Source organism: Triturus cristatus, chromosome 5_1 (genome assembly GCF_964204655.1).
Source record: "Triturus cristatus chromosome 5_1, aTriCri1.1, whole genome shotgun sequence".
Taxonomy (NCBI): Eukaryota; Metazoa; Chordata; class Amphibia; order Caudata; family Salamandridae; genus Triturus; species Triturus cristatus.
Window position 1 is genome coordinate 472,448,233 of NC_140587.1, and position 17,087 is coordinate 472,465,319.

Here is a 17,087-nt window from a genome sequence, read left to right on the forward strand (position 1 = left end):
TGTCAAGGGTTCTTACTGAGCTAGGTGCAGTTGGATCTGCCTGTATTTGTTCTAAGTTGGATTCTATTCCACTGGTGGTGTGCCCCCCCAAGGGGCAGAGTTCTACGATGTCCATTGCACATGGTACCTCGTGGTCTATCTCTGTTTGTGAAGTTGTCTTTGGTGGCACTTCCCTGGTAGTGACTAAGAGATCTGACAGTAAGTGGGGACCGCCGCTAATTTGTCGATTATTTGGGTGCAGTGACAATGGCACATTTGGTATGTTGTTTCCCGGTCTCGCTGTACCCTCAGGATCATCTCATTGAAACTATTCAGTTTCTGTTCTACTCCCTGAACATGGATTGCTAGGATGTTTAGGAGGTCCACTTGGGTGTCCAGCTTGTCTGCATGGTAAGTCATTACTTTGGCGATTGTGTCCATTGTTTGTAGAAGAAGCTGCCAGGCTGAAGATTCTGGGAAACTGCCTAGTTCACTTGAAGATACCTTGGTGTTGTGTTCCCAATGGTTTGAACGTACTGACAAGGGAGCTTGTAGGAGACCCGGGGTCCCGCTGGATTGTTCCCTTATGTGGGAAGGGGGCGACAGTTGGGTTAGACCATGCGTATCAGGGTAGAGAAATTGCTCATCCTGTGGATTGACCTGGCCAGGGTTCTGGCTATTATGTTGTTCTACTGGCACTTCCGACGAAGGCGAAAAAAGACCAGGCTTACCACAGTTGTTTATGATGTGGTTAGAGAAGATTGACTCCTGGGCTTCGGTGTGCCGATCACCACGGGGTTTTGTCGGATTCCCAATTAAACTCGGGATGTTTATGGTCATCAGGTTGGCGGGAGTCCCTTTATTGAAGCCTTGGGGGGCATCATTTCTGGGGGAATTTGAAAATTGTGTCTGCTGGCTGGGGAATCGGTGGAAGAGTGGTGGTGGTGTATTTGTGCCTTAAAAACTTGATTGTTTTCCCTTCATCTGCATTCTGGCGGGAGGAGAGCTTTAGATGATAGGAATTGGAGGCTTGGGACTGCATTGATTGCCTCGTGCGGGGTGCCTGGAAACTACCCCCCCCCCCGCACTCACAGCTCGTGGTCCCTTTTTCACTGGAAAGGCTTGTGGTGGCCTCACTCTTGGAGATTATGTTAATGCTGCTTTCAGCTCTTGCTTTGAGGCCCCTGAGGTCATTGCGGTGTCGATTGTCCGAAGTGGACTTTATTACGACTTTTAAGAAGTCCGAGATCAGTGCCCGTTTGCTGCTGTTTGGTGCTGAGTGATGTCTCCTCGTTTTGCCCCACCGAGGCCGCCACAGTAGATGTTTTTGGTGTGGCCTTTAGCCAATTGCTTGCGTTTGTTGAGGTAGTGTCAGTTAGGACTCCAAGTTCTTGACCGCCGTTCTTTACCTTCTTTGGCTAGAGGACAAGTGACTGGGGAAGTCATACTGGGGAGATCTTTGGCTGCAGCCTCTTTGACCTTTTCTTTGTCCTTTGGCGGGAAGCTCCTCTGATTTTCCCTGATCGCATTACCCCGTTGCCACCACCACCCCAGGTGATGGGGGAGAGAGGAAGAGTAGACCTTCGGTTGGGATGAGGGGGTAATGCGAGATTTACGTGGGGCCAATGGCCCGGTCTCAAGCTGGGTGACAGGAACAGGGGGAGGGGGAGCGAGAGCAGAGCACGCTAGGGGCCTCCGGCTGCACCCGACCTAGTTGGGTCGCGTTTGAGGGCACTCCCTGGCACTTCATTTTGCGTTCTTTTTAGAGCCCGCATGTGGCCCTCGCAGTGCACTTGCCTGCATGTGCCTTTGCATGTGTCTGTGTCCGTCTTCCTGGCCTCTTGGCTCTTCTCCTAGCTCTTCTCCGGGCCGTCGCCACCACCACCGCCGCCACTCCGCCTCCCGATGCACCGAGGGCACTCCCGATGTTTGAACGTAAACCCTGCTGGTGCGTGGATTCTAGAGGCGGGGTACAGACGGGGGCAGGCTGTGAGCTCCGGGCTCGGGCTGCAGAGACGGGGGCGGAAAGGGTAGAAGCCAGAAGTGGCGGTTTCTGCGGTTTGACGTTCCCTTCACGGCGGCGGTTCAGCGTCTTCCCTCGCGGCCGACCGCTGAATCTGCTGCTGCGGCTTCGGTCAGCTTGGAAACCTGGAGCTAAATACATATAAGGTCCCAAAGGCGAGACCAATTGCATTGCAAATGCTTGTTTTTCAAGGGCCTGGAAGCTGCAGAGTGCTACCAACTGACTAGGGGGTGTGCGGTGCAGGCTACTTCACCATGGTGGAACATTTAAGTAAAAAAAAGGTCAAATGGCCACCAGTGTGCCACTAGTGTGCCACAACACGCGTGCACAAGGGCTGCAATGCGTATATCAACACACATGGCTGCCCCTTTGAAATGTTTTTCTTACCATTGCAAACATATGCATCATGATATGTGCATGCATCATGACGTGGGAGCACCAATGCAAACAAGCACTGGCACAGCCAGTAGGTTGGCATTCACCTTTTAAAGTATGTCTCTGCCTTGGCATATGGCACCAGGTAAAGGCAATTATTTATTTAGGCCTCATTCATTCTGCGATGGGCAGAAACACTCAGCCATGCTTGCCACTGAAACTTGAGAAAGTGACCCAGTATTGCACCTAATGAACTGACTCTATTCAAGCCCTCTTAGATCCAATTTGTCAGAAATGTGTCACTTCCACGCAGCCTGCATTGTGAAGAGCAGCGTTAATGTGACTTGCATATTTTAACTGCTGCATCAATCTTTTATGGGCTTATTTGCAACTTTCAATATGTTTTTCTGACACTTAGTAAACAAAGGAAGGGCTTTTTTAAATTAAATTTGCCGTGCGAGTGCGGTTTAAGGTGCGCTGGGGAATGCAGTCGTGTTTAGTGCCGCGACGGGTACATGACTTATTTATAAACTGCTCCATATTTATCAGTGCGCTTCTGTGTTACCTAGAAAATGAAATCGGGATGTTATGAGGCCCCGCGCAGAGGCGAGCACGGCCTGGGAATGGAAGCTATTTCAGTACTGTGGTGTGAGCGCTTTAATGCACATTGTGCTGCTGTGACTCTGCTGAAAGCCAGGCCTGATTACAAGTGAGCCATGCCCATCTTTAAATCACCAAGCGCGGGAGTCCACCAGTCACTGACCCTGTTTCCTCACCCCTGCTCTGCTTGTATCATTCACTCCACGCCTCTGTTTCACTTAAGCTCAGGGAGTCCAGTCCTGTCTGTTCTTTTCTGAATATGTCTTCCTTCCCAACTGACATCATTCGGTCTCAGCCCTGCTGCCACCTGACCCTAATTTTCACTGCTTCTGCGTGTCTCCCATTTCACATCCCAGGGCATCTCACACTCCGTCCTTTCCCGGTTGCTGCTCTATTTGTCCAAACCTTCTTTGCGCCCCTGTCCATTCTCCAGTGTGTGGGGGAAGGCGCGGTGCAGGGGTCTCACCATGCAACCATCCAGTGGTCTGTCTACCTCTAGTTGCACCTGGCAGTGTTTGCATCTTATTCATCGTCTTACAGTGTTTCTTTCTCTGTCTTTGCATTTTCCTTTCTTTATGTTATGTCTTTCCAGCTGCTGTCAGGTCCAGTGCAGTGCTTAATTTGTAAAAAAAATAAGTGCCAGGGCCTATCTCGGAAGGCCACTGAAGTCTGCGCAACGCATTGCTCCTGCCAGCGCTGCCACTGACTGTACCAACATTTTTAATATATATATTTTTAAAAACCTTTATTTATCTTTATAACAAAGTCTCAGCAGGTGTACAGTTTCGGCCTTACCAGACAGTTGAAATTTACAGCAGAGTACAAAGATACTAGCAGGGCATACCAACTTATGGCAAAACAAATGATCATATATTATCGCGTATATCATTCCGTCTCCCTCACGGTTGTTCCTCCACTCACGTCTGACTCATACTGATCACTCACATTAGATACAGAGTTCAAGAAAGGGTCACACAGTTCCCTACATGTCCTGAATCCTCTTCCAATTTTTCATCCAGGGCCGGACTGGCCATAGCGGGCACCGGGCAATCCCCCGGAGGGCCGCACGGGTGGGGACCGTTTTTGTTACAGGGCCCTTTTTACAGCATAGCTGCAAAATTGGTCCTGTAACAAAATCGGCCGAAAACCGGCCCTGGCACAGAGCTCGGCGGCACCCCCAAGCCCCGGGGGGCATGCCGAGCACTTTGCCAGGGCCGGTTTTGGTTCCCAGTCCGGCCCTGTTTTCATCCCTCCGACTAGCTTTCATGTGGCCTTCTTCCGCCAGTGTCACTCATGTACATCCCTTATCCACGCATCCACATCAGGGGTGCGCTTCCCCATCCACGTTATTGCAACCCTACGCCTTGCCAGCACTAAAAGTAGTTGCAAGAGTTTGTAAGGTATCTTGCGCTTTTTGGTACAAACTATGATTGATGAGGCGGTGGCAAGGGCCGTGGCTACCAAACCTTCTCATCCCAAAAAGAGAAAGCCTTCAAATGTACAATATGATACAGATAGTGACTCTTTGCTGGATAAGCCCAGTACCTCTGGAGGGAAGTTTTCTTGCTGTAGGACTCTTCCCTCAATATTAGTAAACCTACTCCAGTGGCTCTTCCTTTTCACCCTAAGATTAAGGAATCTATTTTCATGAGTTGGAAGGAGTCAGATCAATTCCAGATTCTGAGTTTCCTGTAGAAGTTCTATCCTTCGGAGAAGCAGATGCTGTGCATCCGCAGTACACTGAAGTGGTTCTATTTTGGCCCTTACTTGACAGATTATCATTAACCCCTGATGACTGTTCGTCATAGGATCAGACAGATAAAAAGGTGGTCAGTGGCTTCTTTTGGGGCAGATCATTTGGTCTTGCGTGCAATCCTCATATACGGCTCTAACTTCACAATCCTTATCAAAGGATTTTGACTCTCTTGTGGAGGCTCTGCAGAAGGGTGTAGATGTTACAATCATCCTGGTACAAATGAAGCAGCAGTTGATATTTCCTCGGATATCATCAAAGCGGCCTCAGTCACTTCCAGTTCGGTGGTGATGGCTCGTCGGAATTTGTGGCTCCGGGAGTAAAAAGCAGACTTCATGGAAAAGTCATCTTTTCTGAAATTACCCTTTCAGGGCAAGAATCATTTTAGTGAAAAAATTCCTGGTCGTACAAATCATCTGCTGCAAAGTCTTTCAGACCCTGGTCTAGGGATTCCAGGGATTATCCCAAGAAAGACTCCAAGTCTTATGCGGCAAAGCGTCGTAAATACCAACCCCTTAAACCAGGGAGGTTGCAAGAAGGATCCAATAAGGCAGGCCCATCAACACAGGGTTCCTGACTATTCCAGTTCTCTGGCCTTGGACTTGGTGGGAGGAAGGCTCAAGGTTTTTTTCCTAAGTGGAAGATCTCTATCATGGATTAGTGGGTATTTAACATCATTCAGAACAGGTATTTTAAAGAGTTCAACTTTCTGCCTCCAGACTCGGGGTGCATCCCTACTCCCATCCCCAGAGATCCTGCCCAAAGGAGGGCCTTGTGGGATGGGATTTCAACCTTGGTCCTCAAAAAGGCAATACTCCCTGCTCCCCAGGACGAGCAGGGTCAAGCGGGTGTATTCATCCTCTTTTTGGTGCAGAAAGTGTTAGGGGGCCTTCATCGTTTACTCGATTTAAAGAGACTCAATCAATGGATCAAGACTGTTCATTTCTGCATAGTAACACTGCAGGTCCTACTTCCTCTGATTTCTGTTCCGGAATTCCTGCCCGGAATCGATTTGCAGGACTCTTGCTTGCACATACTTATTTATCAGGCTCATTAAAGTTGTATTTCTATCGAGTTGGGTAGGCCCTTTCTTACGGATCTTCGAGGATAGGGTGGTTTTGAGGCCAGGGTGGGGTTTGTTCCCACAGTCAATTCTTCCTTTCATTTACAGCAAGAAGTTATTTTGCCCATTTTCTGTCCAGTGCCTCAGTCTCCTGATTTTGTTAGTCTTCATTCCATGGACATTCAAAGAGCCATTTTGTTTTATCTCGAAAGAGTAGAAGATATTGGATAGACCTGGCATCCTTTGCATGGTTTTCCCCTGTATTTTTGCCTCTGCTTCCTGTGTTTTTGCTGTCTGCGGGACCTCGTTTTTGCTGGTCTAAATGCTATGGGCACTTTGCCACTGCTGATAAGTGCCAACGTGCAAGTGCTCCCTCTGGGGTTGAACACAGGTTAATTTAGGGTTGACTTGTGCCTCACCCCAACAAGGAGTGTCGTTGCTGCTTGACCAGGGCTAACACCCGGATCAACCAACAACCCAATTTCTTAGAAATAACATTTCATTTCTTGGCCTCCAAACCTGAGAACCTACTCTTATTCACCAATAGGTTTTCTGTCAGAAGATTGTGTACCTAAATATTGTCTGGCATGAATATGGTGCGCATAATATCATTTACATAAACATTGTCCACTGGGTAATGCTTTTCTAACATTAGCTCCAATGGGGTGATGTTTGTGTAGACAATAATTAGGCCATGATATTTATGTTAGATCTATTCTGACACTGATATACTGTTACAACATCCATCAAGTAGCAAATATAGTTGAGTAAAGAAAAGAAAAGAAAAGAAATGATTAACTAGCAACATAGAATGTGGATGCACATGGCCAAACCCACTGAATTTGGGTCACCTCCTGAGAGTAGGTTCATAACATCTGCCAAGAATATCAGAATCAGATTTCAAAGGTTTCTGCCTGATGCTAGTTTGGCTGCGATTTACTGTACATTTTCTCTAGAAAAGCAACCCCTGTTTGTGGCACACAACACCAGGGAAATCAATCTTATAGTTAATGAAAAACGTTATGACCTAATTAGCAAAGAAATGAAGAATCTGCTTTGAGTAAATTAAATTCAATCAAATTAACATAATCTAAAACGAGGGAATCCATGAAAGCATTTTTGTGGTTTGTAGTGAAATTTGTTCTTCATGCAGTGTTAACATATCAATGGGATTCACGACAGATAAATCAAACAGGTCATGACTTGATATGAGATCTATTTTGCCCTCTTATGTTGCCAGGCCACAGCATCTTTCCACAAAGGGTGAGGCTCACAATCTTGAGCACCTAATGTTGCACGTATCACATGGCCATATTTCCAGGAGCCTGGGGATCATTCACCTCTGTGTCATCAACATACCTTCAACTATATTATGTGACAATATAAAAAAAAATACGAAATACTATCATATAGAAAATAAAGTGATGAAATGTGAAAACATGTTTATTTTTGAGAAATAATGGTGATGATAATAACCATATATTTAGCTACTATTTAATGTATGTATTTTTTAGGAAGTTTTCTAAAGCACTACTTTTCGCCTTTTAACTTCACAGTGCTTTACCGAATGAAGGAAAGAGAATGCAGTAGGTGTTAGGAGGGGGAGGGTAGAGTTCAGTGGACAACCCTGTCTGAAATTTGTCGATTGCAACTCCTGCAGTGAAATGAGGATAGATAAAGGCAAGGCTGAATAATCTGGCTTTCACAGGTTTCCTGAACTGAATGTAGTTTGGTTCAGATCTAAAGTTCAGGATGAGTGCAGTGCAGAGTCCAAGTCCTTGGACACTTAGGCCCAGAGTTGCGTCAGGGTTGCATCACTTTTGTGGTGCAGCCCGATGCCTTTCCTTTTTGGCATTTACTGAGTCGCACAAAGCCACAATGCTTGGCTTTGTGTGGTCTAGTAAATACACAGTAACACAGCACAGCGCATAGCGTTACTTTGCACCGGGTAGGTGTTACATGGGTCAAGCATGGATGTTCCTATGTATCTACCCATGTATTTTGACGCAACCCCAGATTTACAAAGGTTTGTAAGCCTGTGTTTGCGCCAAAATGGTGCACCTATGTGATAGAGGCATAACAAGGAGAAGTGTCTTTATTTCTACTTGTTGCTTCCTCTTTCCACGTGTGCTGCATAATGCAGCACACATGGAAAGCGGGCTAGGCCTCTAAGGATTGTTTTTGTGGAGGAACTATCCCTTCCTGTACAAGAACAGTCCTGTCTGTTACGCAGGCACTCTTGCACCATGGTGCAAGAGTGCCTGCGTTGGCGCTAGGCAGTCTCAAGTGCGCCAGTGCAGGTAGAAAGCTGAAGAGCAGCATATCTTTTAGATATGGTGCTGTTTAGCTCTCTACCAGTCACACTATTCAGCAACTTTGCTTGCTGCACTGCGCTGCATTAACTTTCAAAGCACTGCCAGTCGGCCATCAGTGTTTCATCCTCTTGACAGGAAATCAATCAATCAATCAATCATAGCATTTGTAGAGCGCGCTACTTACCCGTGAGGGTTTCAAGGCGCTGGGGGGTGGGGGATGCTGCTACTGCTCGAAGAGCCTGGTCTTGAGGAGTCGTCTGAAGGACAGCAGGTCTTGGGTCTGCCGGAGGTGGATGGGGAGGGTGTTCCAGGTAAAGGGTACACCGGAAAGGGTTTTGGCAAGGGCATAGTGAGGTGCCAGTATCTGCAGGTAACCAGGACCTTTACTACAGAAACCTTTATGGACATTGCACAAAAACATACATTTAATGCTGGTATCCACTGTAAGCCAATGGAGTACTTTGAGTGTGGGTTTGAGCTACCATCATAGCAGAAATTAATATGAGCTTTTCAATCCAGGAAGATAATTCTTCCAAAAAGAGTGTCCACTCTTTACTATGAGGACAGTTCATGCATCAATATCAAAGCAGCATTTCACACCTGCTGTGAAATATTGGGGTGCACCTGTTAACGATCTTCTTATTTTAAAAAATAAGTTGGATACTTGTTTAAGAGTGCAAGGCACCCTGAGGTGAAGCATTTAACATTGGGCTTTACCTGGCTAATTCAGCATCAGTTTTAGGTGGAGTTCTGCCTGAATCACTTGGGTGAATTACAAGGGTACAGTATCATATGCCATGAGTGGGTGGAATGTGTGCAGGCTTCAAAGCACCACCTTGTTACAGCTGGTGCTACGGCATCCTTGTTCATCCAGTGATGGTTGGGTGCAATTCCTGTTCGAAAGATCCACTTGCAGCCAGAAAGTGCAGTACAGGAAGTGATGTCATTACCACTTAAACTTCTCCTTTTGTTAAATGCTGAACAGAGCAACAGCAATACACGTGGCTGCGCCGTAGACCATAGGGAGGGCGTGCTCCAACACCCACATTTCCACATTAACATTTACTCCTCTAACTATATTCCTCCATTACTACTGGCTAAATGGCAATGCCACTCACGGGTTTCAATGATAATAGCAGTTACTGAGGCCCTGAGTGCATCTCCTGTATATTCTGAAAGAAGCAGGTACGGGCACCCCGATATTTACAGGTGTAACCTTAGGGACATTGGGAGAGTACCTTTACTGTGAGTATCATAATGGTCTTGCTCGTTAAGGTGGCAGAAAAGCTGCTTAGGGTTCAAAACATTACATAGAAGCCACCAAAAAAGATGTTCATCTTCAACTAAGCGCGCGAGGCCGGGGATGCCTGGGCAGGTACAGCACTGGGAGTGAGAACAGAGACAGAAGCTGCAAACAAACACATGCCTGGACCCAGCAGCATGGGCAGAGAATGCACCAGTGCTGTACTTGCTTCTGAGCTGGCAGGGGAGGAGCCTGTTGTTACTGGAGGGCCGCACTCTTCAGGAGCTCACTTGGAAGGGCTCGTGGCTCAAGCGAGCAGCCGCTCACTGTGGCCAGGAAGAGGAATCAAGACAAAAATATGCAAGATTAGAAACAACAGGCAGTGTAAGAAACCCGCCTTTGGATTTCAGGGGAGTAAATATAGGCAAAAGCAGTACAGGGAACAGCTCTGTAAAAAAACAGCTGGCATAAGTATGATTTAGGGAAGTAGATAAAAATCATAAAATACTTGTTAGGCCTTTTTGTGAATAAAAACTTTGTTTTGTATCGTTCATGAAGTGGCGTTTTGCACACAAAAATAAATTATTTTCTCGAGAAAAAAAAATGCTTGACAAATCCTTTAGAATATTTACGTATTATGTGAAGCCTTTTTGCCAAGATGGCTTGTCCCTTTGGCAAAGAGTTCATGAGAGGTGCTGGTACTCCACCTTATGCATTGCAATGCCAGCACGCCCTAGGAGATAGAAGATTGCATTCCATAGCCTATAGCATGACGGTGAAATAGGCCCTCTGCCCTGATTTAAGATGTATTACATCGTCTCAAAACAATGGCTGAAGTGGAGCCACTCAAAGTAACCAATGACTAAAGGGCGCTCACGCGAAACCCGCTAGGCTCTTGTTCAGCAAAGAGTCCTTTGGCTGCAGCCAGACCTAAAACAGGGATTTGGGAAAGGAAAGGAGCTCGGCAACACATTTGAAAGAAAAAGACCTATTTCTCCATAAGAATGTTGCAAAAATCTAAAAACGGTGGTGTGCCATTTTCCATTTAAGTGCTTGCTGGCTACATTACAAAGTTGTTACTCCTTCTACTTTCATGTATATAATTACAGATTTTTTTTTTTAATATACACAAATTACAGAGCGGAATACAACTACACTTAAAGGAATCCTTAGGATTCGTCCTTGATTGTTATGAGTCATATGCAATGTTTCCTTTTGTTAAATTAAAAACCGCTTTTGTTTTTAAATGTGATTTCGGTGCAGGGGCCATAAAAGCACATACACATTAATTACATAAAATCATATAAAAGCACAGTTTGTCAAGGCATCATAGTTCCCCTGAGAATGTAAATACAATCTGTCAAAACATTTAAATTTCCCTGAAAATCTGTGAGCAATTACCGTGATTAAAACCAGTATCAAATTATTTGGAAAGACATATAAATATTCAGCTTTGCATCTTCCGCTGCTCAAGCTATTAATATTAAAACATGGATGAGCATAATGCACGTTGGGTAAATACCACAGGCTTATTTCTCTAGGGGAACACACATTTTTGCCTAACTCTCCATATTGCCATCAGGTACAGAGTTAGTGCAAAAATCATCAGTTTACTAGTATCTGATCACATAATCCTTAGGGCCTCCTTGTATTCCCTGACACCCAAGTTCCGGCACAGTGGGATTATCCAACACCTCCGACTGCTCGTGTAGGCCGGACAGAAGAACATGACATGCGCAAGAGTTTCTTTAAGGTCGCCACAGGACGAGCACCACCAATTCCCAGCCCTAGCTGCTCGTGCCCATTTTGCAGTAAAATTGTGGCGGGGCAATGTCCCATACCAAAACTGCAGGTTTTGCAGATGCCTGGCTAAAGATGGCTCAGTCTCGTCCAGGAAGTCTTTCTTTACAAAGGAGTCCTTAACTGTGAGGAACGCATCAGTTAATGGGCCACATTTCATCTGAGTATGTAAAAGACACTCTTTGTGATACCAATAGGCTGATTTGATTCATGTCTTGGGGGTCATCCCAACCTCATCAGAGGCTTTCCACCAGCTTTCTATCCCAATCGCTATCAGGGGGACTTTCACATACTTTAGCCTAGGTATATTGCAGGAACTTGAGAGGTCTAATATTTCCACTAAGCCCTGATGGTAGGAACGTAACTCTGGGATAGCCCAAATTCGCCTCCTGCATAGTACGGGGTGCAAACCAACCCTCTCAGAATGTGTTCTAAGCCGAAGGTCCAGCTTGAGTGGGAACAGGGGGGGTGCTTATAGTTTCACATAGGAGCTGGCGCACAAATCAATTTTCTACTGCGACTAAAGGAGTCACATCCCCAGGCCTCCAAAAGCCCTGCACCATACAAAGTTTTCCCAAAGGCCTAATGAGTGTAGACCTGTATTGCTGCCAGAATGGTCAGAGCTGTGAGCTTAGTGACAATTCAGTTATTTCCCCAACTATTTGTTCAATTTTGTATCTAGTCTGTGTAATGTGGGAAGGGCACCCAAGATGTTCTGCTAGGGAAATACCTAGATACGCAAAAGTGCTCACACACTCGAGTGGCATCCATGCTAGCGTTGGGTTTTCCCTAGTCGAGTGTCCCAGGTTCAGGACCATGTACTTGGCTTTACCCACAGTAATCTCCAAACACCCCTGCTTACAAAAACACTCAAAACGATGCAGCAATGTTTGACCCCCCAAAGAGTCTATGATAGATGCTCATACTCCTGAAAATAACATACCTTATTCATTGCAATGGCAGAATGCCATAGGACAGAGTTCTTCAAAGTCCTTTCTGGAGGGCCGGATCCATGCCAGATTTATAAGATAACTACATTTATCTAAATGGGCATATGCAAAAAATCTGGTATGGAGCCGGCCCTCCAGGACTGACATTAGAGAACCCTGCCCTTAAAGATAGAATATTGTATCCAGTAACCTATAGCATGATGGGCGAAATAAGCCTTCTGCCCTGAGTTAAGATGTCTTACATCGTCTCAAAACAATGGTTGAAGTGGAGCCACTCAAAGCAACCAATGACTAACGGGGGCTCACGTGTAACCCTCTGGGGCATATGTACAAGCCCCTATCACCACGGGAACGTCACTTTTTTTTATATGCTGCCATGGCGATAGGGGCCTTGCCTTATGTACAAGGCAGCGTTAAGCCACTTAACGTACCTTAACACTGCCTTGTACATAAGGCACCCTTTCACGCTATGTTTAGCGTGAATGGGGCGTGCAGTGGGTGTTGTGGTGGGTGTTCCACCGCATCACCCATTGTATTTGACGCTGCCCCCTATGTACAAGGGTAGCGTACATAGAAGGCAGCACCAAATTTAAGACCAGGAAAACCCTGGTCTTAAGGTGGCGAATCGAGGAGAAATGCATTATTTCTCCTCGTTTTTGCTTTTTCCATGTGTGCTGCCTTGTGCAGCACACATGGAAAAGGCAAAATGCAAGGTTTATTTATGTACATGAAGGTGTCCCTTCATGTACATAAACAAACCTTTTTGAAAATGCCATTTTGTAACTTTCATGTGTGCTGCATGAAGAAGCACACATGTAAGTTACAAAATGGCATTTTAGGATTTCTTATGTGCAGTAAGGGACGCCTTCCTACACATAACCAATCTTGCCCTGCACACAGACACCTTTGCACTCTGGTGCAAGGGTGCCTTTGTCGGTGCTAAGTTGTGAAACTTAGCGCCATCTCAGGGGGAAACGCAAGGCTGCGCCACATTCTTGTAAATATGGTACAGCCACCCGTTTCCGAAGTGGCGGAGAGTGTCATTAAGCCCAGGAGGCTAACGACACGCTCTGCCACTTCGTCGTACATATGGCCTCTATGTTCATGTTCAGCAAAGAGGCCTTTGTCTGCAGCCAGACCTATAACGGGGATTTGGGAAAGGAAAGGAGCTCATGAACACATTTGGAAGAAAAATACCTATTTCTCCATAAGAGTGTTGCAGAAATAGAAAAACGGTGGTGTGTCATTTTCCATTTTATGTAATTGCTGACTGCATTACAAAGTTGTCACTCCTGCTTTCATTTATATTATTACACAAATATTTTTTCTTTTTCGGAAAATATACAAAAATTACAGATTTGAATCAAACAACACTTAAAGGAATCCTAAACATTCGTTCTTGCTTGTTAGAAGTAATATGACATGTTTGTAAACGTGGAGCCGATCAATGAACAGGGGTACGTGGTTGTTAGCATACTTAAGACTGTATGGTAGTTTATTTTATCATTCAGTATGTATTAGCACTAAAGTGTTCAAATCCATTGTTGGCATTAAGGAAGACTGTGGTAAAATAAATGTTTATTCCAGCTAATCTTAGCTATGAAACCCCTTTGTTTTGCAGAGCTTTTTAAAAGACCTCCTGCAGAAAGCAAATAAGACGTATGATGACAAAAAGCTTGAAGAATACACCCACACAATGGTAAGTCTTTTTCCTGTCAGAGGCGTGGTACATGAACTGCAAAAGGTAAACACCGCAACACCACCAGCTCTTCTTTGGGGACACATACTGCCAGTCATTGTAAAACCAGAATCCTTTTTCCTAAACAAGTGCTAAGCGTGCTGCTTGGTAGTAAAGCGTCCGCTTCACTCTCTGCGTAATTCCAAAATCTATAGCATGCTTCAAAGGGGGTGTTTGGGGTGTAACACTCCCCTAAAATATGTATAATTTAATAAATAGCTGGGTACAGGAGCTTGCAGTCGGCTGTGGTAAGGTGTCTGTCGGATTTTACCTGGAATTTTTAAATACTCACCTCGCCAAAAACAAACACACACACACACTCTCTCTCTCGCTCTCTCTCTCTCTCTCTCTCTTTTCTCTGTTTGAAGGTCTTAAACATGGTTATTTTACGTAATATGGTTTTAAGTACCCCTTCGCAGTTTGCACTCCTTTCCCTTTCCACTGGCCCTTAAGCCCCCCTCATGCGCTGCTACACATTTATTGTTTCACATGATATTCCAGCATGATTGCCGGAAAATCTGAAGCTCACACGCCCCTAGTCTTTCTGGCCAAGCTACGCCCCTGCATGCTATGATCTCTACACAGAAGTTGCTCTCAGGGCTCTTTGGGGCCTACAATTTGAAACAAGGGGCTAGATGTACTATTTAATAGTCACAATGAGTGACCAGCATTTTAGGGACCAGTGAATAACAGTCGTGGCCGGTGGTGGGAGTGCTGCGGGGCGGGGTGGAGCAGGGTGGGGGTAGTAAACTATAGAATACGGCCCAACGGAGGTAAGTAAACAAATAAATAAATAAAACAAATTTCGTTGCGCGCGCTGCATCGCATTTGGCAATGCAACACGCGCACTGAAATTCGTTTTATTTATTTATTTGTTTACTTACCTCTGTTCGGCCGTATGCCGTAGTTTACTACCCCCCACCCTGCTCCTCTCCCACCCCCTCATACCGCCCCGCAGCACTCCCACCACCGGCCGCTACTGGTGAATAATTGTCAGAACTGACCTATAAACAAATGGGTCATATTGGAAAATTCAGATTCAGAGTGGGTTGCAATCCAGCCTACCTCATTAATATTCATGAGGTAAGTTGCAAATTGTGACTCACTCTGATTAAAGGCCATCACAGGGGTGGTGGGCTCAGCAGATCTGTGATTGCCTTTCAATAAAGTAAAAAAAAAAAAATTCACCCCATAAACCTTAAAGGAAATGGGACTGCATTTCAAAAGGAAAGTGAACTATCTTTTTTAACGATAATATTAAGTGTAAGGCAACTTGACACTTTATTGAGACAATTTACTTATTAATAGTTTTCAGTTACTACTGTTTATGGAGAATGATATTTTAGTATAAGGATATGTTAACAATTTGCGTAATTGCTGAGCACACCGTATAATGATTACCTGATTTGCTATGCACAAAAGTTTTCCTCTGCATGAGGTTGTAATCTGGGCATATTTATATTATTTTGTATACAACTATTATGTATTCCAATTTCGTTATTTATGTTACTTCCAGCCCTGAAGTCATTTGGGTTAATCCCTATAGCGACGAAACGCGTTGGGAGTGGAAGACTTTACTGAAAATTAAGGGAGTGGAAAACTTTATTGAAAATTAAAGAAGAACAGAAGCCCATCAGATTATTGTTCTTTTTGATTTACTGTTATACTGTGTCCTTAATATTTGGCGTGTGCGTCAACATGAGTAAACAGTTTAATCAATCTTAGATTGAGCTTTTGGGGAATTGGGTGATATTCCCTGAGTTTGAAAGCACCGCAGGTTACGGTTGGGAACACGAATATACATTGTGGAATCTTGTAGGAGCGCTAGATTTTCCCTTACACCCAATCTGTATATCATCTCTTTTTTAAAGTTTAAGAGTTGGCAGTGGTCTTTTGAGCCACTGCCTACTCCCAACAAACTTTTTTTTAAAACATTTACAAAAAGGAAGGGGTACTAGAGGGCTCCCTCCCTTTTACGCATAGGTTACCATCCCAGGAGTCGGCAACTTTTCAATGACTTAGGAATGCTATTTCAGTTCTAAATCCCGGCCGGCTTGCTCTCAAGATGGCGGCAGCCCTCGGAAGATAAATCGCCGAGAGGACATAGATCCTGAAGGCAGCTGAAAAAGTGGCAAAATCTGCGGAGAGAATAATGCGGATCTGGAACCAGGCACCAGGCAGCATAAAACAGCGAGGGGCAGACTGAACCTGGAACCGAGACGGGTGAATGCTGCTAACGGAGGAGCGGCGGAGATACAGCTTCGGAGGAAAAATAGAGAGGAGCTCGCCATCGGGCTGAGAACTCGAGGTTGAGGGCTGTGGCTCCCGAGGCCCGTGGCGGAGGTGACTGAGTCTCCGTGCTGTACCCGCAGGAGACAAGATTCGATAAGAGGGGACTGGAGCTCGCACTGCGTCCGCTGGCGGCGAGGTCCGGTATGCAGAAAGGATCACCACGGAGGCCCCGGCAGGTAGTGGTGGGACCCTTGAAAAGACGGCAGGAACCAAGACGTGGCAGCCCATCTTCGGGCGGGGAACAAGGGCAGCCTGACTGGCGGCAGTGAAGGGCAGGAAGTAAGGTTAGAAATTAGCCTTCCTTAGGGGAAATGGGGGGTGGGGTTTGGGACACAGGTTTTTTCTTCCACACTTATATATTCAGCTTTCACCAGTTTTTTGGGGTTTGGGGGGGAGACACGACAGGGGGCGATTACAGGCATAATGATTTGGCTAGGTAAACTAGTATCTCTAAAGCTACAAAATGAGTAAAATTAAAATTTTAACCATTAACATATGCGGTCTAAACGATCCAAATAAAAGACAGAGAACAGCTGTAGGTCTCAACTCAACCGGGGCAGACATAGTCTGTCTCCAGGAAACTCACGTTGAAAGGTCACAAACTGCAGTCCTAAAAACTCTTGGATATAAATTAATCACTGCTACAACTCAGAGCAATAAAACGCGGGGAGTTGCAATTTTAGCTCGTAGCGTGGGTCTCCAATTTGGCAAATCAATCGCAGATAAATTTGGGCGATGGGCAATTACCGAATGCAATTATGGCACGGGGAAAAACTAACTATATGCTCTGCATATGGGTGCGTTGATGACGACCCAGGTCCATTAGAATTTCTATCTAACGAATTGGCCCATTGGTCATTACCATTGATTATATGTGGCGATTTTAATCTAAATCTCCCTTCAAATTGGACAACGGGGTACAATAAATTTAAGTATTTAGGCAGAAAACCAAAAGT

General features: G+C 45.3%; 1 protein-coding gene across 1 annotated transcript in view; it reads left to right on the forward strand.

The window, feature by feature from the left end:
* The window catches only part of CALB1 (calbindin 1), a 191,518-nt gene that overhangs the window by 121,812 nt on the left and 52,619 nt on the right, over positions 1 to 17,087 (forward strand). The window contains exon 6 of the mRNA XM_085605305.1: positions 13,723 to 13,800. Coding sequence (XP_085461431.1) covers positions 13,723 to 13,800 — 78 coding nt within the window. The remainder of the gene's footprint in view (positions 1 to 13,722; positions 13,801 to 17,087) is intronic.